This window comes from Oncorhynchus mykiss, chromosome 30, assembly GCF_057628025.1.
Source record: "Oncorhynchus mykiss isolate SJ-2025 chromosome 30, ASM5762802v1, whole genome shotgun sequence".
NCBI classification, from domain to species: Eukaryota; Metazoa; Chordata; class Actinopteri; order Salmoniformes; family Salmonidae; genus Oncorhynchus; species Oncorhynchus mykiss.
Window position 1 is genome coordinate 28,694,342 of NC_143051.1, and position 23,814 is coordinate 28,718,155.

General features: G+C 42.1%; 1 protein-coding gene across 16 annotated transcripts in view; it reads right to left on the bottom strand.

The window, feature by feature from the left end:
- Positions 1 to 1,158: 1,158 nt before the first annotated feature.
- Positions 1,159 to 23,814, bottom strand: part of tpm3 (tropomyosin 3) — a 36,376-nt gene continuing 13,720 nt past the window's right edge. For 2 of the 16 annotated variants that reach the window (XM_021560344.3, XM_021560349.3), the window contains 8 exons: positions 23,269 to 23,402; positions 19,167 to 19,284; positions 18,774 to 18,844; positions 12,062 to 12,137; positions 10,499 to 10,561; positions 9,723 to 9,792; positions 9,463 to 9,541; positions 8,637 to 8,996 (listed from right to left, as the gene is read on the bottom strand). In XM_021560344.3, coding sequence (XP_021416019.1) covers positions 8,993 to 8,996; positions 9,463 to 9,541; positions 9,723 to 9,792; positions 10,499 to 10,561; positions 12,062 to 12,137; positions 18,774 to 18,844; positions 19,167 to 19,284; positions 23,269 to 23,402 — 615 coding nt within the window. In that variant the 3' untranslated portion in view covers positions 8,637 to 8,992. Of the gene's footprint in view, positions 2,578 to 8,636; positions 8,997 to 9,458; positions 9,542 to 9,722; positions 9,793 to 10,498; positions 10,562 to 12,061; positions 12,138 to 17,288; positions 17,365 to 18,773; positions 18,845 to 19,166; positions 19,285 to 23,268; positions 23,403 to 23,814 lie in introns of those variants that run through there. The other 14 variants (XM_021560346.3, XM_021560351.3, XM_021560345.3 and 11 more) reach the window with 7 other exon arrangements.

Genomic DNA, 23,814 nt, shown 5'->3' on the forward strand with positions numbered 1-23,814 from the left:
TCATGATTAAAAACAATAAGCTACTTGTGTCCTATAAAATGTCTCCAACTTAATTTGTTTTGATCACTTTCCACATTTATTTTGGGATCCTCCCGTGAATGTAGTTTGCCTAATGACTTGTGAGTGGAGAAGGACCGTCTCATTTCCATCCATGTTTACTCTCCTTGATTAACTTTGACCTTTACCAAAAGAAGCGAGAGAGGACACATGACATGAGGAATCTAATTGATAAAAGGGCCAGGGTGTGTGTCTGGAGGCCTTGGGGGTGAGATGCTGTGAACGGTGAATGTTATTGGCCATTTCTCTGACACACACTTTGAATTCAATCCTAACTACCAACACCTGATGAGATGAGGCCCAAGCCCTACATAAAGACACGTGACTTACCACGAAGGGCTTGGATATACGTATGCAACATACAATCACGTTAGGCTTCAGGGTAAAGTGTCGAAGGGACCAGGGGTAGATTTGGAATGGGGGATTTGACTGATGTCCATCTGTTCTGCCCCCTAGTAATAACCAGCCATTGATTACCCCGATGGTTTGAGGTCATTAAGAAGCCAGACTCCTGCAATGTTGTGGTGATGCGTACCAATCACAAGCTGATCCTGCCTGTTTATGTGGAGCCGGCTAAGGCCAGGCTTTCTTGGAAAACTGACAACGACCTGCTCTTCTGATTTCTGCCTCGTTACAGCAAGGACGAAGCATTGAGGACTCCCACACTCAAACTCGATATGAACCGAGTGGACACATACAAGTAGTGTTACCAAAACATGGACAAAGCACACAGACAAATACAAATATCAATAACAATAAGGTCTGAACATAAATGTCAGCCACTCAACATTTAATAAAAATGTCTGTATACAGTATGAAGACATGCTACACATCAAGACATAAAAATGTGATTCATAATTTAATGATGACTTTTCCTCCCAGGTAGGAGCTGTACATTGCGGTTGTGCACGCAACATGATGGAAATTATACTCATGTCTATTTTATGCATGCATCCCTTACGATGTGCGTTTTTAAAATGGGCTAATTATAAAGCAACTCAGACTGAATTGACCCATCCCTGGCTTGTGCAATCTAAAATAGTCTACACAATCAGATTGCACTTGGAGAATGTAACTTCATATGAAAATCCAGAGAGACAGTTTTGTATGGCAGTAAAAATCATGGTCTTTATTCAACAAAGAAAACGTCATTACAATGGAACAAGACAAACAAAGTGGTTATACATCTCTGGTGAATTTCCAGTTAAAACATTGAGGTTAATTATTTTACGTGTTGTAGTTTAAATCCTACTTAAAGTAAAGGTTTAAATCCCCCACCCATTTTCTATAATTGCCATGGTACTGGCAAAGTGATAGCCATTGATTTGTGAACCCAACAACGTCACTATAAACTTCTCAAACTAAAGGCTGCATTAACAGGCAGCCCAATTCTGATATCGTTTGACCAATAACCTCTGGAAAATATCTGACGTAATAGGTCAAAAGACCAATTCGCTTAAAAAAAGTTCAGAATTGGAGAGTTGAGGCCGAATAATTAGTGTCATACAAGTGCAGCACTGTTTTTTGATTGTGGCTATGGTTTCAGTAGGAGAAAACACATACATTAGGCAAAATATCATAAACGAATTATGCATATCCCCAAGGAATAGGAAAAACAACAAACTTGATTGCATGATACCGCTTGGACATCATCAAATTCAGACCACCCAATGTGGTTTTTGTCCCAGACTATATTGGTGTAAAGTAGGCAAAGGGCGGGATAAAAGGGATATACTGTAAGAAGGAAAGAAGCCTAGTTCCATTTTGGACCCTATCCCCTAACCTTTTTTGGTGTCTACTAATCATAAAGGATTGCAAAGGCCAAAGCAACGTAGTGATGGCCCAGCCCTCTGATAGACCAAGTGGAGCTTCTTCAATCTCGCTTACCACTTCAGCACTTTCAGATGTGTAAACTTTGAGGGTTTAGTCATTAAAGGAAGGTGATACAGAAGAAAACAGAACCAGTCCATGGAATACAACAGCAGGACTGAAGTCAGAAGTGAATAATTCTATGTAGTAAATGGCTAGAAAAATCATGTGCCCCGTTTCCACATTTTCTATGGTTGATCTTGAATGGATAGAAACCAAAATGGGATATTCTATGGGTGAGTGGACTGACCGTGTTCTCGTTAACTTGGCAAGGAATTCTTAAAGGCAGTCATGCTAGCCACCTTCAAGCAAGGAGAAGATGGCATAGTAGACCACATAAGTATGACCGAGTGTCCCTATTAAAGACCATTCCAATGGATAAAGGCAAGCCCTTCCACAATGTGTCATATTGATGAACTCTGTAACAAGAACAATCAAAGCTGTTGAGAATAAAGGTGTCATAGTAAATAGTGGTTTTGGCATGCTTCAGCATCACAAGGGTAAATCCCCAACAACAGCAGTGAGGAGAAAGGACAGAAAGAGAGAAGTGGGAGGGGGTGGTGGGTTCTCAGAAGCTGTTGAGGTCCTGCAGGGTCTGGTCCAGGGTGGCATGGATCTTGAGGTTCTCCTCCTTGGCATTGGCCAGTCTCTCTGGAGAGGGAGAGATGAATCATGTATTATTCGTCTGGGTAACACACCAAGAATCCCTAGGTACCACTAATGGAGCTCTTTGTTTTAAGGGCTACAGAACACTGCCATAATCAGCCGTTGTCAGTTTATGACAACTGACTATAACCCCAATAATTACTTAAACCTGTTCTAACCGTCGCGACGGTTTCCTATTGCGATTATGATTTTGCCCAATATGAATGAGGGTTTGGGTAATGTTACCCTCTAAAAATATAACTCAACATTTCTAAAATGAGCAATCCTCAGTGGTAGGGTGGCAAAGGGAAGGTATTACTGGAAACTTGAAGTTTACCAGTAAATTACCAGAATGTTGGTAACTTTCCCATTGTTATTTTATCAGACGATAACTAGGTGGTCTTTGAGTACTTCAGATGATCATGTAACTAATTATCTCTGGGTCTCTTATTTTATGTGATAAGGCCACACAATCTAAAAATATTACTTTATAGTTGGAACAGTTGCATAATTATTTGAAATAATGGCATTGTTGATTAGATGCTTTCTTCATTAATTTAGCTATTTTCTCTTGAACCTTGTGGTCTATTCACTAGAAACTTGTATATACAAAGGTATACACACACTTTAAAAGTATAACTTACTAAAAAGTTACCATAAGCAGTCATGCTAGCCACATTCAAGCAACCTGTTAATACCTGTTACCTACCAAACTGGAGTCTGGTAACTTTGGTAAATGACCAGTAACTTTGCAACCCTATTCAGCGGCTTAACTTGTATTCATGAACCAGGCAGATATACAAAAGCTGGATTTACAAAGACAGTCCAATTCTTTCACTAGTCTTTTGACCAATCACATCAAATATGTTTGAGCTTATGATTGGTCATAAGATCAATTAATGATAATAAATGTGTAAAAGCAGTATAAAATATCCAAAACCCAGCATTTAGTGGGTCCCCGGGATACAACACTGCTATAAAAAAAAAAGTGTAGACAGTAAAACAATCAAGTGGAAGTAAGAAGGAAAAATAGTGGAGCATAGTAAACAGAATGAATAATAAAAATATGCAGAGTACAGAAAAGGTCACATTACCTGAGCATGGAGTAGAGGGAAGATGAAAAAAAAAATGCCACAAAAGGGCAGACTTACTTACTAGGTCAACCACTAGGGCAGTGTTTCCCCAAACTCGGTCCTGTGGACCATGAGGTGTCGTTCTTTTGCCCTAGCACTACAGAGCTGAGAAATATGGAAAGGCCACTTGATTTCAACATCTGAACATAGTGGACAGGCTAGCATGTTGTTTAAACAGTTGGAGGTAGAAGGGTGTGTTCACAATGCAACTGTTTTACCTTGTTAGCTAGCAAATAGATCCAAGTTAGCTAAACTTGACAAGGAGCTAGCACGTGGGCTTGTGCTTGAGAGATGGAGCCGCGTTACATTTTCGGTAATACCTGCGACAAGGAGTTAGTTGTCATCATTAGTGAATGTGCATTATGAACAAAACGGGAATTTTCATAGGACTGACGAGAAAGCCAGAAAGAGTTATTGCCAAAAAGCAGGTTAAACTACACTGCCCAAAAAATAAAGGGAACACTAAAATAACACATCCTAGATCTGAATGAATTAAATATTCTTATTAAATAATTCTCTTTACATAGTTGAATGTGCTGACAACAAAAATCATCAACAAGCTGATCCAACTTTGATGTAATGTCCTTAAAACAAGTCAAATGAGGCTCAGTTGTGTGTGTGGCCTCCACGTGCCTGTATGACCTCCCTACAACACCTGGGCATGCTCCTGATGAGGTGGCGGATGGTCTCCTGAGGGATCTCCTCCGAGACCTGGACTAAAGCATCCGCCAAGTCCTGGACAGTGTGTGGTGCAACGTGGTGTTGGTGGATGGAGCGAGACATGTGGTTCCAGATCTGCTCAATTGGATTCAGGTCTGGGGAACGGGCGGGCCAGTCCATAGCATCAATGCCTTCCTCTTGCAGGAACTGCTGACACACTCCAGCCACATGAGGTCTAGCATTGTCTTGCATTAGGAGGAACCCAGGGCCAACCGCACCAGCATATGGTCTCACAAGGTGTCTGAGGATCTCATCTCGGTACCTATTGGCAGTCAGGCTACCTCTGGCGAGGGTTGTGCGGCCCCCCCAAAGAAATACCACCCCACACCATGACTGACCCACCACCAAACCGGTCCTGCTGGAGGATGTTGCAGGCAGCAGAACGTTCTCCACGGCGTCTCCAGACTGTCACGTGCTCAGTGTGACCCTGCTTTCATCTGTGAAGAGCACAGGGCGCCAGTGGCGAATTTGCCAATCTTGGTGTTCTCTGGCAAATGCCAAAACGTCCTGCACGGTGTTGGGCTGTAAGCACAACCCCCACCTGTGGACGTCGGGCCCTCATACCACCCTCATGGAGTCTGTTTCTGACCGTTTGAGTAGACACATGCACATTTGTGGCCTGCTGGAGGTCATTTTGCAGGGCTCTGGCAGTGCTCCTCATGCTCCTCCTTGCACAAAAGCGGAGGTAGCGGTCCTGCTACTGGGTTGTTGCCCTCCTACGGCCTCCTCCACGTCTCCTGATGTACTGGCCTGTCTCCTGGTAGCGCCTCCATGCTCTGGACACTACGCTGACAGACACAGCAAACCTTGCCACAGCTCGCATTGATGTGCCATCCTGGATGAGCTGCACTACCTGAGCCACTTGTGTGGGTTGTAGACTCCGTCTCATGCTACCACTAGAGTGAAAGCACCGCCAGCATTCAAAAGTGACCAAAACATCAGCCAGGAAGCATGGGAACTGAGAAGTGGTCTATGGTCACCACCTGCAGAACCACTCCTTTATTGGGGGTGTCTTGCTAATTGCCTATAATTTCCACCGGTTGTCTATTCCATTTGCACAACAGCATGTGACATTTATTGTCAGTGTTGCTTCCTAAATGGACAGTTTGATTTCACAGAAGTGTGTTTGACTTGGAGTTACATTGTGTTGTTTAAGTGTTCCCTTTATTTTTTTGAGCAGTGTATTTTGATAAAAATAATTAAATGAATGGGTCTTATGGTTGTGGAAGGCTGATATTTAGCCTAGGTATAATCTAAAGCCCTGAATTCATTAGATCATTGCTAACGGTTTCAAACGCAGTCGTTTTTACCTTTAAAATTGTACAAAGCTTAATTACAGAAAACATATTTAAAAATCCAGATATAGCTCACAAGTTAATATGCCATAATCGCCCAGCCCAAAGGAATACTTTGAGTGACCACTCGTTGGAAGCCCACTAAAGCACAGTGTAGGAAGTGTAAAATGCATCTGGAAAAAGGGATGTCAGAGGCACATTTGTTCTACGTAAAGTTTCAATCTGAACATGCCACAATTTGGCCCAGTTGACCGCGGCCTAGGATAGAGTCACTGGTAAAAGTTGGCATGTTTTTTCCTCATGCAAGAAAGATATTCCCCTGAATATTCAACCACTGCATCCTTCAGTTGAAGTGAATTTACTACAAATATAATATGTTTTCATCACCATAAATCAGGAATGTGGTCATACTAAAATCTGAATCAAGTTTTTCTAATCTAATTGAAATCTCTATAATCTGCGGGTCTGGATTTTCTGGAAACCTGATTTTCTTTAGGCTAAATATGTCTGCACATGTATTTTTACGCAGCTGCTGCACACTCCGCTGCCCCCTCCCTGATCTGCGATGAACACCCTCGAAGTATTTAGGCTACACCTTTGTTGTACAAAGGACATGGTCGATACGTTCCAACTATTGCATTCCATACCTCTGTAGGCTATTAAGCACAAGTGCGATTTCATGTGATTCTTTTCAGGAGGGGTTGTTTTAGAGGAGCTACACCATGAAGAGGACGTGAACAGGACATGAACAGGACGTGAGCGCAGTAATTGTACCTGCCACACCAGAGATGTAAACAAATGCGGGCGTGGAAGCAGAATCAGAAGCACACCGTCTCTTCTGCCAGGAATCTATTGACTTTGGGTTCAAAACGAGTAGCCTATACGGACAGCCATATTTCTCATGCCATCAAGAATAAAAAGTTCAGTAAAATTCTACCATCTGCAGTCAATTAGCCTTGTTCATTAAATCAAGAATTGAACAGTAGTTGGCTAGCTGTCTGTACTTTCCAGGGCAGAACAAACGCATAACCATTGACAACTTTCTCCTATCAAATCAGAATATCGGGGAAGGGTCTACTCTACATTATCCACTGCCTCAAAAGTTAATAGAACTAACACCATTTGCAACTGCCTTTCTGTTCATCAGCTGGTTTGAATGTGTGAAAAGTTTATAAAACCCATTGATGCTATAGATTACAACCTCCCTCCAAATTATGAACGAGGTAGACTACAGTTCCATTTAAATGTGTTTTTCCCCATACAGGTAGGCCTACTGCTATAGTTGATGTAGCCTACTACTATTGGTCATGTTTCTGACATTATCATACTATGAAACTATGAAGCTAAGTGAATGGTATAAATATTTTGGCACTAAAAAAAACTATTTCAGGCACTTTGTATGGTGTAAGTGCTGTTATTGTAAAAAGGAAACATCGCGGCTTAGCCGCAAAGTGGTAGGCCACACAAACTCACAGAACAGGCACACCGAGTGCTGAAGCGTGTCAATTGTCTGTCCTCAGTTGCAACACTCACTAAAGAGTTCCAAACTGCCTTCTGGAAGCAAAATCAGCACAATAACTGTTCGTCATGAGCTTCATTAAATGGGTTTCCACGGCAGAGCAACTGCACACAAGCCTAAGATCACCATGCGCAATGCCAAGCCTCGGCTGGAGTGGTATAAAGCTCGCCACCATTGGACTCTGGAGTAGCAGAAACACATTCTCTGGAGTGAGGAATCACTTCACTATCAGGCAGTCCGACGGACAAATCTGGGTTTGGCGGATGCCAGGAAAATGTTACCGGACTGAATCCATAGAGCCAACTAAAGTTTGTCGGAGGAAGAATAATTGTGTGGGGCTGTTTTTCATGGGTCGGGCTAGGCCCGTCAGTTCCAGTCAGGGGAAGTCTTAACGCTACAGCATACAATGACATTCTATACTGTGCTTCCAAATTTCTGACAACTTTTTGAGGAAGGCCCTTTCCTGTTTCAGCATGACAATGGGGCCTGAGTGTTGTGAAATCTGAGAATGTATTGTAATGTTTTTAAAATTGTATAAACTGCCTTAATTTTGCTGTACCCAATGAAGAGTAGCTGCTGCTCTGACAGTAGCTAATGGGAATCCATAATAAATACAAATATATGCCCGAGGTCCATACAGCAATGGTTTGTTGAAATCGGTGTGGAAGAACTTGACTGGCCTGCACAGAGCCCTGACCTCAACCCCATTGGGATGAATTGGAACGCCGACTGCAAGCCAGGACTAAATCGCCCAACATCAGTGCTCGACCTAAATCTATCCATCTTACCTGACCAGTTTATAAATTGCGTGACGTCGAATTTTGCAAATCCACTCCACCTGTCGTGCCAAGATAACCCGGAGCAAGTACAAGACGGGCAACTACAGGAGATCAGATGCAACACAGAACGAGCCCAAACCCAAGTTAGGCTGTCAAACAGACAGTAGATGGGGTGGATCTTCATATTGTAATTTGAATGAGTTTATTTTTCAAGCATGTTCATATTTCATGTAAGCTGCACTTCTATTCAGTTTTCCTTGTACTGCTCGTGCACCATTGTGGCTCATCTAGTTGTATGTGTAAACAAACCCTATCAATGATGTGACATCTTGTTTGAATGAACTTGTTGCAAGTGGCTCTCGATAAGAGTAAATTAGCAGAAATACCACTGTCACGTTTAATGAAACCTTGTGCTTTGCCCTGTTGCGTTCTTATTTCTAGCCTAACCCCCACTGTGGAGGCACCATCACTATTGCCAACCCTTCTGCTCATTAAAATGTACAATTTCTAACATGACTATTTGTGGAAAAACAATGAACATGGTAAGAGCAACAGAAACCATTGTGTTTGTATGTCACTTTGTATGTCACCCCAAAAAAACATTGTTAGAGACAGCAGACAGGTTTTTCCTCCTCCCTTTGTTCAACATTTATATAGAATCACATGTAGAGAACAGGGTGAAACATGGGACAAGGCAAGATAGAGAAATACAAAGAGGCTTGAGCACAGTGACCCAAAGAAACAAATAGTTCCGAGAGCGAGAGAGAGTGAGAGAGAGAAAGTGGGGCAAAGGACTAAGAGTGAAAAGAAAAGCACAAAGGGGGCAGATTTAACAACCACGTAAGGAATGAGTGAAGATGGACAGGAAGGAAGGGGGAGAGAGAACCACGCCACCGAAATGGATGTTCATCAGGAGGACTGAGACGAAATTCTTGAAACCACAACAGGGGAGTGAGGAAGTGAGCTTCCCGACATTTATCTGAAAACAGAGGGGTTGAGAGACCGTGACTACAGATTCTGAGAATCATTACATTGTGATGATTAGTAGCCATTGGGTATCACCGACTCTTTTCTTGTGGACATTTAGTGCAATTGATATTGCAAGCATTCAGTAATTCAGCTATTACTTCACAAACCACCTTTTAAATGTCACACCACTCATATCACACTTAGATATTTTTTTCCAATCACAAAAACCCATTAGTATAAATAGTGTTGGTTGGCAGATTTTGTTGCATGACTCAAGCTTTGCTTTTGCATGATGTAGTTTGTCACATATGCCAACTCCTTAGAAAAGTGAACATTACATGGCTGTTAGGTGACGTGTTATAGAGAGTCAGGTGTTTTTCCTGGCCCCCTGACTTCAGTGCAGTGGAATATTAGATTCTCAGTCAAACCCCACAGGCCCTGCATGCCAACCACACACACGGTCAGCCCGTATTTACATGGAGGTCATGTCATTGAGGGCATGGTCCAACTCCTCACTAATGGCCTTGTACTTGAGTTTCTGTGCATATAGCTCATCTGTTCAGAGAGGCCAAAGAGTGAAGGGAAAAAGAGAGTGGAGAACAGGAGGGAAAAAACAGGAGAGTGAGGGAAGTTGCCAAAGGGAAAGTACTATATGCTAAAATAGACTGATTAAGCCAGAACATGACTTCTCCTTTATATCCCAATGCACCGTCAAGGCAAAGCGTCTGGATCCTACCTTCCAGATCATCGATGGTCTTTTCCAGCTTGGCCACAGACCTCTCAGCAAACTCAGCACGAGTCTCAGCCTAAGAAAATAAGTCAAAACAAAGCATTCAATCAAGAAACTACTAAAACCTTGATGACCTAGACTAAATAGGTTAACTTGTAGACTACAAAAGGAATTAAAACCAAACTAACCTGACTTTGTGAATAAAGAAACATTGGGACAAATTCAAGTTCGTCCCATATACCTAGCACGCAATGATTACATCAAGCATGTGAGTCTACAAACTTGTTGAAAGCATTTGCCATTTGTTTTTGATGCATTTTAGATTATTTTGTGGTAAATGTAGTGTGTAATTTGAGTGTGTCACACTTCTACATTAATGTGGATGTTACCATGATTGCAGATAGTCCTGAATAAAATTGTGAATAATGATGAGTGAAGGTTGAACGCACAAATATCATAATGCCAAGACATTGTAATGGTGAGAGGTTAGCCTAACAGGGAAGGTTAGCATTTTGGCGGGGATGATATTTTTGTCGGTCACGGTCCCAATACTTGGAGCTCACTGTACGTGATCCTATACAAATGTAAGCAAGGTTTGAAATTATCATGTTTTAGTCAAATATTACATCTGTTGGGGATTCTTGCGCTCAACTTGCAAAGTACTAATTATTTGTAATTATGTTCTGGCCCCCTTACCGTCGGCTCATTTTTCTTAGAAAATAATAAATAGGCTCACGTCTGAATCTACTTGATGATCCCTGCTCTACAGGTTATCCACTTACCTCTTTGAGCTTGTCAGTCAGGATCTTGATCTCTTCCTCATACTTGTCCTCCTTCTGGGAGTACTGTAGTAGAAGAGAGGACTGTCAGTTTAAAGCAGAGCGCCCAAACACCAAAACATAAATAACTGACATGAACTCAACCTCATGTAAAAGACCAGTTCGTTGATGCTGCAATAGAAGGATTCCTAAAAACATGCCATTATAATGCATGCCAAATTAGTTCAACAAATAGAACAATATCAAGGGCAATCCCAGTGAAGTCAACAGTGCATGTGTGACTTGGCTCCTTCAGTGGTTAAATTAATCCATCTGTCTACAGCTCTAGAGATACCAGAATTCTTGCTGAGATTGCAATTCTGGGTGGGGCCTTGAATACGGTTGGAACGCAGTGTCTCAATTGCCCAATCATCACTGATTGGCTAGAAGAAAAAAAACAAACATCTGATGAGTATCGATGTGTAAAACGTTCAGGATGTTGAAAATAGAAAAGTACCAAACAAAATAACTGTAGATAGGAATTCTTCAAATGACTACGCAAAACATTTAACTTGGCAAACTTCTAAACATTATGCCCCATAAGAAAGGCCATTGGTTTCCCAGGTCTAAATCAGTCACTGGTGAAACACGAGAACACTACTGTCCATAAAAAGGTGGAAGTAGAATACCACTTATCTAACCATTATTCCACTGAAGAAAGTTTACTTGTAGGTATGTTTACTATGCATCTGTTCGGAGCAGATCTGGACATGCATTTGCAGGAATACAGAGGCAACAATTATAAACCTGGGTTGTGGTCATTAGGTCACGCATTGGAAACCGTCAAATGTTTCTGCAACAGAAAATGAGTCCTGTTAGTCTGTCCTGTTTGGTGACTATTGAACATAGCTCTGGAAGTGTTCATATGTATTCCACTGCAGGGTCATTGGAGGATAACAATTACAAAGTGGGTGCAAAGGAACGATTCATTAAAAGTAACGTTCTCCATGTTATATTAGACCAAACCCTTAACTTAGTATGGGGGTGTTTGTCCATGCAGGCCTTCGGTCCAATCAGAAATATGAAGATTAAATTCTCAATTAATCATGCAAGTGTGACCTTTCTAGGAATTATAAACATAGGCTGTAAAGGGCATTGATGACAAGAATGGATGTCTGGGAGAGGTAGGAGGTATTCAAGACTGGAATGGGGGTAAATGCCAAGGGGAAATTAACTACACTGACCAAGTAACCCAAGGTTAACTGCCTGAGGCATCAGGATATGAACTACACACACAGGCAATGTTGTTCAAGGCAGAGTCAATACAGAACCTCTGGTGTAGGGTGAATACAGAAGCTGCACTCAAATACACATGCTGCACACAGATACAGGTACTAACCCTACGTACACACACACAGCACCCTCCCCCCCACCACCACGTGCAAAGAAAAATTGTCAACGCACAATACTTACTAAATCGCTTCCTCAGAGATGTAAACAGTCAGACAAAAACATGCCCACAAGTACATGCTAGATTAATCTGAGGTTTACACAACCAGGTAAAATACCAACACACGGACACGCTACCTTCTCTGCCTGGGCCTCCAGGGACTTAAGGTTATTGGTGACGTTTTTCAGCTCCTCCTCCAGTTCAGCACATTTACTGGATTTGAGGAGAGGCCGCCATTGAGTTTGTTTCAAGAGAATCAGAAGACAAGGAGAGATGGCAACGAGGGCAGAGCAGTGAAAAGAAGGAAAGAGTAGCAGTGTGAAAACATTGGCAATACAGTTTAAGATAATTGATGGTGAGAGATGACAAATGGTCTCGGGAGGAGTTGATCATTAGGAAACATGAAGGAGTGCCTTATGTCAGAGAGGGTTACAAGGCCCTTGACACTACCATATCTCCATATTAAAGTGTGCCTACCTCACAACAGGAAATCAGTTTAAGCAACATCCTCAACGAAAGACAAGCTATACGAGTAATGTTCACTGTCGTTAGACTGGCATGTTTTAGGCTGGAGATGTCCTTAAGGGCATTAAAAAAGTGAGTTTTGCATGCTCAAGTTCTCATGGGTTCTCATGTGTTATTTTCAGTAGGGCACACCATAGCAAAACGTTTTGCAACAGAAAACTAAAGCAAGCATTTCTTATTGGATGAGTTGACATAGAAACTGGGTGAAGCTATCCTACTAAACACAACCGGAACTCCCATCGATTTTAAAGCAGTAGGATGCCACTTAACATGCACACTGGATTTCATGCAAACACAAGTTAAGAAAAGAGTGGGGAAGAGAAAGGGAGGCAAGCGCGAGTCAAGGAGAGACAAGGCAGATACTGAAAAGATATGGAAAGAGAAGGAGAGGTTGGAGTCTGCAGGTCCGGGAGTCATCCAAAGAGGACCACCTGTTTGTCCTGAGGCCATGAGTCTGATTACTTCCTTCTCATCCTCCACACACACTCACAGAGAGAGACTTTCTATGTGCACCTTTTGAGATCTTTTAACAATAAATAGGTCCTACATCCATAAATCTCGAGCCTGATGTTAGACCAATGGTAGATTACACTAAAGCAGTCAGTTGAGCATGAACACGCTCATACATGCATTTCTCTTACACCCCATGAAGTGTAGGCACACTCACCACACACAGTGGGGTGTCCAATCAAAAAACACATGATTTTCACAAATGGGTAAAAAAGTTATATAATCCTCTTTAAAAAAAACACCAAATGGTCCAAACCTCATGTCTATGGCCAGAATTAGGGTGACCAAATCAATGGAGGCCAGGTTTTAAAAAAAGTGCTAAAAATATAAGGAAAACAGCATTGCGCCAGCTAGGCTGGATTCTGTGCATGAATTAAAGCTACTGGTTGCCTGACAGTCTCACTTTCCCCCTTAAACTAATCTTTCTCCTCAAATCTGCAGGACATAAAACAGTAGAGGTAAGATGGATATAGAGGAGACATGACATGTATACGCTTTTTATATTAATTCCTAATTCCTGTTATTTTCAAAAACAAGCGTCTCTGAAATGTCAACGGAGCACTGAGCTTTATTTTCAAAGCCTTTTACATTTAATTCAGCTCGTGTCATGCTAGTTTTGCGACCCGCGGAAACAACTGATGACAACCAAAATGTAGAATCCTAAAATGTTGAGAAACCTGCACATTATGTCAACAGAGCTCTGTACTTATTATCAGTTGCATTAGGTTACGAAATCTGACTTATTGGATATAATGTCAATGATATGTTAGAAATACCCCACTGAATGATTCAGAACATGAACAATCATATTTGTCTTTGTAAGTTAAATTTTATCGCCAAAGCATGTTTTCAGACACAGTGGACAGACACCCTATTCACACACACACCCCTCCTTATCAGTACACACAGACACACTGCCTTCAGAAAGTATTCACACCCCTTGATTTTCACATTTTGTTGAATTACAGCCCGATTTTAAATTCATCAAATTGAGAATGTGACACTGGCCTACACACAATAGCCCATGTCAAAGTGGAATTGTTTGTATAAATGTGTACATATTAATACAAAATTAAAAGCTGAAATGTCTTGTCAATAAGTATTCAACCCCTTTGTTTATGGCAAGCCTAAATCATTTCAGGAGTAAAAATGTTCTTAACACATCACATAAGCTGCATGGACTTGCTGTGTGCAATAGTGTTTAACATGATTTTTGAATGACTGCCTCATCTGTTTCCCACACATACAATTATCTTTAAAGGTCCCTCATTTGAGCAGTGAGTTTCAAAACAGATTCAACCAAAGACCAGGGAGGTTTTCTAATGCCTTGAAAAGGGAACCTATTGGAAGATGAGTAAAAAAAAAAAAAAAAGCAGACTACACCTTAAAGCATGGTGAAGTTATTACACTTTAGATGGTGTATCAATTAGAGGTCGACCGATTATGATTTCTCAATGCCGATACCAATTGGAGGACCAAAAAGGCCGATACCGATTAATCGGCCGATTTTGTTTATACATTTTTTAAAAATGTGTAATAATGACAGTTACAACAATACTGAATTAACACTTAATTTAACTTAATATAAAACATCAATAAAATCAATTTAACCTCAAATAAATGAAACATCAGCCTCCCGGGTGGCGCAGTGGTTAAGGGTGCTGTACTGCAGCGACCAGCTGTGCCACCAGAGACTCTGGACTCGCGCCCAGGCTCTGTCGTAACCGGAAGGTCCGTGGAGCGACGCACACTTGGCCTAGCGTCGTCCGGGTTAGGGAGGGTTTGGCCGGTAGGGAAATCCTTGTCTCAAGGCCGGGCCGGGCCCAGTGCGCGCTAACCAATGTTGCCAGGTGCATGGGGTTTCCTCCGACACATTGGTGCGGCTGGATTCCGGGTTGGATGGCGCCGTTTTAAGAAGCAGTGCGGCTTGGTTGGGTTGTGTATCGGAGGACGCATGATTTTCAACCTTCATCTCTCCCGAGCTCGTACGGGAGTTGTAGCGATGAGACAAGATAGTAGCTACTAAACAATTGGATACCACGAAATTGGGGAGAAAAAGGGGTCAAATTCAAAAAGTTAATAAATGAAACATGTTCAATTTGGTTTAAATAATGCAAAAACAAAGTGGTGGAGAAGTAATATGTGCCATGTAAAATAGCTAACATTTAAGTTCCTTGCTCAGAACATGAGAACATATAAAAGTTGGTGGTTCCTTTTAACATGACTTCAATATTCCAAGGTAAGAGGTTTTAGGTTGTAGTTAATATAGTATTTATAGGACTATTTCTCTCTATACCATTCGTATTTCATATACCTTTGACTATTGGATGTTCTTTTAGGCACTATAGTATTGCCAGTGTAACAGTATTGCCAGTGTAACAGTATAGCTTCCGTCCCCCTCCTCGCCCCTACCTGGGCTCGAACCCGGAACACATCGACAACAGCCACACTGGAAGCATCGTTACCCATCGCTCCACAAAAGCCGCGGGCCTTGCAGGGCAAGGGGGATAACTACTCCAAATCTAAAAGCGAGTGACGTTTGAAACAGTATTAGCGCACAATCAGCTAACTAGCTAGCCATTTCACATTGGTTACACCAGCCATTAGGCTGATAGGCTTGAAGTCATAAACAGCACTGTGCTTGCGAAGAGTTGCTGGCGAAACACACAAATGTGCTGTTTGAATTAATAATTACGGGCCTGCTGCTGCTCAGACTGCTCTATCAAATCAGACTTAATTATAACATAATAACACACAGAAATATTAGCCTTTGGTCATTAATATGATCGAATCTGGAAACTGTAATTTCGAAAACAAAACGTTTATTATTTCAGTGAAATACGGAACCGGTCGGTATTTTATCTAACGGGTGGCATCTTTAAGTCTAAATATTCTTGTTACGTTGCATAACCTTCAATGTATGTCATACTTGCGTACAATTCTGGCAAATTAGTTTGCAATGAGCCAGGCAGCCCAAACTGTTGCAAATGCCCTGACTCTGCGTGCAATGAACGCAAGATAAATGACAATTTCACCTGGTTAATATAGCCTGCTAAAATGCATTAGTAGTTATAACTAGTGATTATGATTGATTGTTATTTATAAGATAAGTTTAATGCTAGCTAGCAATTTACCTTGGCTTCTACTGCATTTGCGTAACAGGCAGGCTCCTCGTGGAGTGCAATGGTTAGAGCGTTGGACTAGTTAACTGTGCGGTTGCAAGATTGGAACCCCTGAGTTGACAAGGTAATAATCTGTCGTTCTGCCCCTGAACAAGGCAGTTAACCCACAGTTCCTAGGCAGTCTCATTGAAAATAAGAATGTGTTATTAACTGACTTGCCTAGTTAAATAAAGGTATAAAAAATATTTTTTTAAATAAAATATCGGAAATCGGCACCCAAAAATACAGATTTCCGATTGTTATGAAAACTTGAAATCCATTCCGATTAATCGGTCGACCTCTAGTATCAATACACCCAGTCACTACAAATATACAGGTGTCCTTCCTGACTAAGTTGCTGGAGAGGAAGGAAACCGCTCAGCGACTTCACCATGAGGCCAATGGTGACTTTAAAATTAGTTAAAAATATTCCCAGACCTGCATCCTGGCACTAAAACGCACTGCAAAAAAGTAAAGAAATGTACTTTACGTCCTGAATACAAAGCGTTGTTTGGGAAAGACACCACATTTCATATTTTCAAGCATGGTGGTGGCTGCATCATGTTATGGGTATGATTGTCATCGGCAAGGACTAGGGAGTTTTTTTTAGGATAAAAATACAATCAGAATAGAGTTAAGCACAGGCAAAATCCTAGAAGAAAGAAAACCTGGTTCTGTCTGCCTTCCAAAAGACACTGGGAGAGAAATTTACCTTTGAGCAGGACAACCTAAATCAAAAGGCAAACATACACTGGAGTTGCTTACCAAGACAGTGCATGTTCCTGAGTGGCCTAGTTACAGGTATGACCTAAATCTGCTTGAAAATATATGGCAAAGCTTCAAAATGTGTCTAGCAATGATCAACAACCAACTTGACGGAGTTTAAAGAATTTATAATAATGTGCAAATATTGTACAATCCAAGAGTGCAAATACTCTGTAATCGCTACCAAAGGTGATTCTAACATGTATCGACTCAGGGGTGTAAATACTTATGTAAATAAATTGTATTTCATTTTTAAAAGCACATTTTCACTTTGCACTATGGGGTAGTGTGTGTAAGAGAAGGTAAGAGAAAAAAGGTTTAATCATTTTGGAATTGAGACAAAGAAAACAATTTGGAATAATTTGAGGGGTATGAATTCACTCCACAGACAAACACACAATACCTGGTCTTCAGAGGCCTGCAGGGACTTCAGCGATTGGTCAAAACCCCTCAGCTCCTCCTCCAGGGCCCTGGCTTTGCTGTTAGTGCAGGGAGGGGGCGGAGTCACACATGCGGTGCAGGGGGGCGTATGGAGGGTGGGGGGTGGGTCATGCGTTGAATTTAGGTTGGACCCCGAGAAACATGCAGAGACGGACAGATGGGGGAGGAGGGCATTTATTAATTAGGATGCAGAACCATTGTTATGCAAACACACAAGTTTATTCTCATGGCCATGGGAACAGTGAGGATGGGGCCAGTTTGGGATGATACCGGAAGTGGGACTGCTATAATGCAGAGCCGTATCAAATACTTTTAAAAACTTGAGCTGTGCTTGATTTTGTTGGTCCAATACAATGGAACAGTCACAAAAGTGCCAACTCCAAGCAGTATTTGTATTTAAATATAGCGTCAAGCAGCCCCTCAAACTACAGCCCCACAATGTCACCATCAGAACAAATTGGACAGATCGCCATAGGATTTGCCACTTCTGTACTCCTTACCACGCTTGCCAAATATCAGAACTCAACAGATCACACAAAATTCTTTGGATGATGTATTTTTGAACATTTGTATTAATGTGGTCTTCTCCAGAACCGCTCAGCACCAAACTTGGTATATAGCATCAATGGATACATCTTTAAAACGCTAGGTTTTCCAAGACTCTCGCTCAAACAATATGGCCGCTGTAAGACAATGAGCTTGTTTTTCCCTGTCCAACAATGCAACCATGCGGCCAAAGAACTATACTCTACAGGTTAGCTAGACTCATCCCTGAGTGTGCCAAATTTCCTCAGGTCAAGTGCAATCAAGGTAGTCAGATCAAGAAGAATAAATAAGTGCCGTTATAGCGCCACCGGATGGTCGATTTAAACGTGCTCACATTGAGTTGACAGTGTTTGGAATATGTCTATCAAGTTCTTACAATACGAATAATGTGTCTGATTTATATGCATTTATGTGCCAGGTCAAGACCACTTGAATGTTCATTGGTCAGTAGCAGCCATGTTTGAGATGATAGAGGGGATCTTCAATCGCTTGTTATAGCGTGACCAACTGGCACAGCACTGCACGAGAGGATGTGGCCTAGATTTGCTGCTTGAACCCCTAATACATGACTCTGGCCTGGTATAGTGATGTAGACCGGGAATTGTTCAAATATATTCCAAATGAGACATCAAGATGTATGTTTGCATTCTGCATCGTGTAGTTCTGTAGTTGTGTGACCAGAGTATGTTTAATACAGAGCTACAATGCTGTACATGTCAAATTGATGCAGTATTTTGTGTGTAATAGATCTCTACATTCATTTGGAGGAAAACAACAGTATAACTAAATTATTTGACAAAATCCTATTCGGCTGTGTGGAATAAGTGATGTAACATACCACTAGTGTAGTTCTGTGTGTGTGTGTGTAACTATTGTGCAGTTCAATCACGTGGCCACTCACGCCTCAGCAAGCTCTGCCCTCTCCTCCGTGCGCTCGTGATCCCCCTCGATGATCAGCAGCTTACGAGCCACCTGTAGACACACACACACACACAATTAATTACTGCCAGTTGCACAAGATGGCAGATGGAAACAATTGCTCGCAAGATGTACGCAGATGGTGAACAGGTGAAGTGTGAGTAAAGAGGCCCACTGTGGATATAAATTGGGTACATCTAGGGAAAAACTGTACTAGTGAGCTTACAGCCTCATGTGAGAAGAAAAGTATGCGATGACCTCATCCACTTGTGTCTCGATGTTACCTCATTGTGTCCGTGTGTGTGCGCATATGAGGTAGTACTAAAGCATTGTGTGTGTGTGTGTGTGTGTGTGTGTGTGAGAGAGATATCCTCACCTCCTCGTACTTGCGGTCAGCCTCCTCAGCAATGTGCTTGGCCTCTTTCAGCTGGATCTCCTGTAGCTCCATCTTCTCCTCATCCTTCAGGGCCCTATTCTCAATCACCTTCATGCCCCTGGAACAAACGCGGACATGTTAGATGTAATGTATCATCTAGGAATTCATTTGGTATTGAAACTTAGGATACGAAAAATGTAACACGGTGGTAATACGCCAATACTCGATATTAGACTTTGGATATTTGTCAAACTAAACACATATACTTAATATTGCACACTGTCAGCAGCATGTGACACTACATTTCACACACTCTGGGAGACACAAAGGAGGGAGAAACTCAAAGGGTGCATTAGAGAAAGACATACAATCAATTAAGATAGATAGCGAGACCAAACACAAATCATCAAAGATAGTGGTAACTAACCCAAGAAGTATCAACCGGCATCGTTTCCAATTGGAGCAAATGAAGCACAACGGGCAGAACAAGCAAAGAGGTGGGAAGAGCCAAGAACGAGCTAGAGAGAGCCTATTGGCATGATGTAGCATGTATTTACATATTTTCATTAGGAAATGCAAAGTCTGAAGTGCACGTGTGCAATAACTCAATTCGCCCTTGCACTCTTAAACATTTTTTAGCAGAATGTTGGCCAAGTTTCATCTAGCTCCATCCTCTCATCCCACTGGACATCCTCTCATCCCACTGGACATCCTCTCATCCCACTGGACATCCTCTCATCCCACTGGACATCCTCTCATCCCACTGGACATCCTCTCATCATCCTCTCATCCTACTGGACATCCTCTCATCATCCTCTCATCCTACTGGACATCCTCTCATCCTACTGGACATCCTCTCATCCTACTGGACATCCTCTCATCCTACTGGACATCCTCTCATCCTACTGGACATCCTCTCATCCTACTGGACATCCTCTCATCCTACTGGACATCCTCATCATATTTGAGGGGAAGTTCTAAACAGATCCTTCAGATGTATACCCCCGTGATGTGTACGCGTTTCCCCTTTTGTCTGTCATCGGTGCGCCCATGTGCTTTCACTTCCAGTCCAATAAAGACAAACTGACTAGGTTTAAACCAGGGATGGTCAACTGGCAGCCTGCATTTACAGGACCAGTCAAAAGTTAAACCACCTACTCATTCAAGGGTTTTTCTTTATTTTTACTATTTTCTACATTGTAGAATAGAAGTGAAGACATCAAAACTATGAAATAACACATGGAATCATGCAGTAACCAAAAAAGTATTAAACAAATCAAAATATATTTTGTATTTGAGATTCTTCAAAGTAGCCACCCTTTGCATAGACAGCTTTGCAATCTAGGCATTCTCTCAACCAGATTCATGAGGTAGTCACCTGGAACGCATTTCAATTCACAGGTGTGCCTCGTTAAAAGTTCATTTGTGTCATTTCTTTACTTCTTAATTAATGCATTTGAGCCAATCAGTTGTGTTGTGAAATGGTAGGGGTGATATACAGAAGATAGCCCTATTTGGTAAAAGACCAAGTCAAGTTTATGGCAAAAACAGCTCAAATAAACAAAAGAGAAACGACAGTCCATTACTTCAAAACAAAGGAAAATTTAAAGATTTTTGAACGTTTTTTCAAGTGCAGTCGCAAAAAGCATCAAGCACTATGAAACTGGGTCTCATGAGGACCGGCACAGGAATGGAAGACCCAGAGTTACCTCTGCTGCAGAGGATAAGTTCATTAGTTACCAGCCTCAGAAATTGCAGCCCAAATAAATGCTTCAGAGTCCAAGTAACACATCTCAACTGTTCAGAGGAGACTGTGAATCAGGCCTTCATGGTCAAATTGCTGCAAAGAAACCACTGCTAAAGGATACCAATAAGAAGAAGCCACTTTTTTGGGCCAAGAAAGACGAGTAATGGAGTCCAAATTGGAGATTTTTGGTTCCAACCGTGGTGTCTTTGTGAGATGCAGAGTAGGTGAACAGATGATCGCCGCATGGGTGGTTCCCACCGTGAAACATGGAGTAGGAGGTGCTTTCCTGGTAACAATGTGAGGGATTTATTTAGAATTCAAGACACACTTAACCAGCATGGCTCCAACAGCATTCTGCAGAAAAACGCCATCCCATCTGGTTTGCGCTTAGTTGGACTCTTTTTTCTTCCCCCAACAGGACGACCCAAAACACCTCCTGGCTGTGAAAGGGCTATTTGACTAAGTAGAGTGATGGAATGGTGCATCAGATGACGTGGCCTCCACAATCACCCGACCTCAACCCAATTGAGATGGTTTTGGCGCCCCCCCCTCAGGTTTGAGCCGTGGGGGATCTTCTTGGGCTATACTCAACCTTGTCTCAGGGAAGTAAGTTGGTGGTTGAAGATATCCCTCTAGCGGTGTGGGGTCTGTGCTTTAGCAAAGTGGGTGTGGTTATATCCTGCCTAGTTGGCCCTGTCCGGAAGTATCGTCGGAAGGGGCTACAGTGTCTCCCGACCCCTCCTATCTTAGCCTCCAGTATTTATGCTGCAATAGCTTGTGTCGGGGAGGGGGGGGGGGTAAGGTCAGTCTGTTATATCTGGAGTATTTATTCTGTCTTATCCCGTGTCCTGTGTGAAATTAAGTAAGCTCTCTCTAATTCTCTCCTTTCTGTGGACCTGAGCCCTAGGACCATGCCTCAGGACTACCTGGCCTGATGACTCCTTGCTGTCCCCAGTCCACCTGGTCGTGCTGCTGCTCCAGTTTCAACTGTTCTGCCAGTGGCTATGGAACACTGACCTGTTCACCAGACGTGCTACCTTGTCCCGGATCTGCTGTTTTCGACTCTCTCGACCGCACCTGCTGTCTCCAACTCTGAATGATTGGCTATGAAAAGTCAACTGACATTTACTCCCGAGGTGCTGACCTGATGCACCCTCTACAACCACTGATGATTCTAATTATTATTATTTGACCCTGCTGGTCATCTATGATCATTTGAACATCTTGGCCATGTACTGTTATAATCTCAACCTGGCATAGCCAGAAGAGGACTGGTCCCCCCTCAGAGCCTGGTTCCTCTCTAGGCTTCTTCCTTTATTAGGAAGTTTTTACTAGCCACCGTGCTTCTACATCTGCATTGCTTGCTGTTTGGGGTTTTAGGCTGGGTTTCTGTGTAGCACTTTGTGACATCGGCTGATGTACAAAGGGCTTCATCAATACATTTGATTGATTTATGAGTTGGGGTGAAGGAAAAGCAGACAAGAAGTGCTCAGCATATGAAGGAACTCCTTTAAGACTAATCCTCATTAAGCTGGTTGAGAGAATGTCAAGTGTGTACAAAGCTGTCATCAAGGCAAACGGTGGCTACTTTGAAGAATCTAAAATATATTTTGATTTGTTTAAAAAAAACTTTGGTTACATGATTCCATGTGTTACTTCATAGACGTCTTCATTATTATTCTACAATGAAAAAAATAAATAAAGGAAGTACCTTGAGTAGGTGTGTCCAAACTGACTGGTACTGTAGGCCCACAAGCCACTGTGGCTCCTCCAATTGTTGTGCCCCCAACTCCATCAAAGTTGCCCATCCCTGGTTCAGACCAGTGACTATGGCCAAGTCCCCACTTTTTCTAATATGTCTTACTTCATGGGATCCCATGTTAAAAAGTCATGCTTCCTTTGCTGCATAGGGGCCTTCGATAAATTATTTGTGGGTGCTTATATTAGTCCTATTTCAAACACGTACAAGTGTATACAACTTTATGCAAATGACACACCATTTCCAACAGTTGACCAAGGCTATGATAGAGCTGCAATCGGAGATTCTTGCCTTACAGAAAGCCCTGGTTGGTTTATAATTCATACTTGCTGGCAAGAGTAAATAGATGTTCTTGCATGCTAACAGATGACTGGAAGTCTGTGGGTAATGCTATTTAGCATTGGCTCGCAAAACTACCTATAATTTCCTTCATACTGGACACAGACATAAAAATGGTATCCATGAGTTCATCTGACCCTAGGGGAGAAGATAAAGGGCCTCATTGCCAAAATCCCAAAGTATCCCTTTAAAACAGTGGTGTTTGGAGAATTACAGTGTTTTCCCCTTTCTGTTCACGTGCGCTGTGTTCCACTGACCTCTCACTTTCGTCTGCAGCCTTTTCTGCCTCCTCCAGTTTCTGCAGAGCGGTCGCCAGTCTCTCCTGGGCCCTGTCCAACTCCTCCTCAACCAGCTGGATACGCCTGTTCAGGGAAGCAACTTCAGCCTCAGCCTGTATCAGGGACGGGGAGAAAGGGAAAGAGTTGGACGTATACTGACATTTAGCCTCAAATTTAAATGGAATTGACCTCAACCCCTCTTTCAACATACGATTTACTGTATATGCCATGATATGATTTATATAGTGTTTTTTCTAGTGCTCAAAGCACGTAACATTGCATCACATCTCACGTTGTCCACCGATGTAGGAGGCTAGACTCAATGCTCCAGTCAGATGACCATTTATTCACCTTGATTTTCTCACACGCATCCGTCCAGTTATGTTCAGTGTAACGCAACACTGCAGAATTTGTTCCTTTGTATTCTGTGAGCTCAACGCACCGTTTCTCTATCAAGCATTAACTGTTGGAAGATGTAAGATGTCATTTGTAACAGGTCAATATTTGTATTAGTTAAGAGCAGAA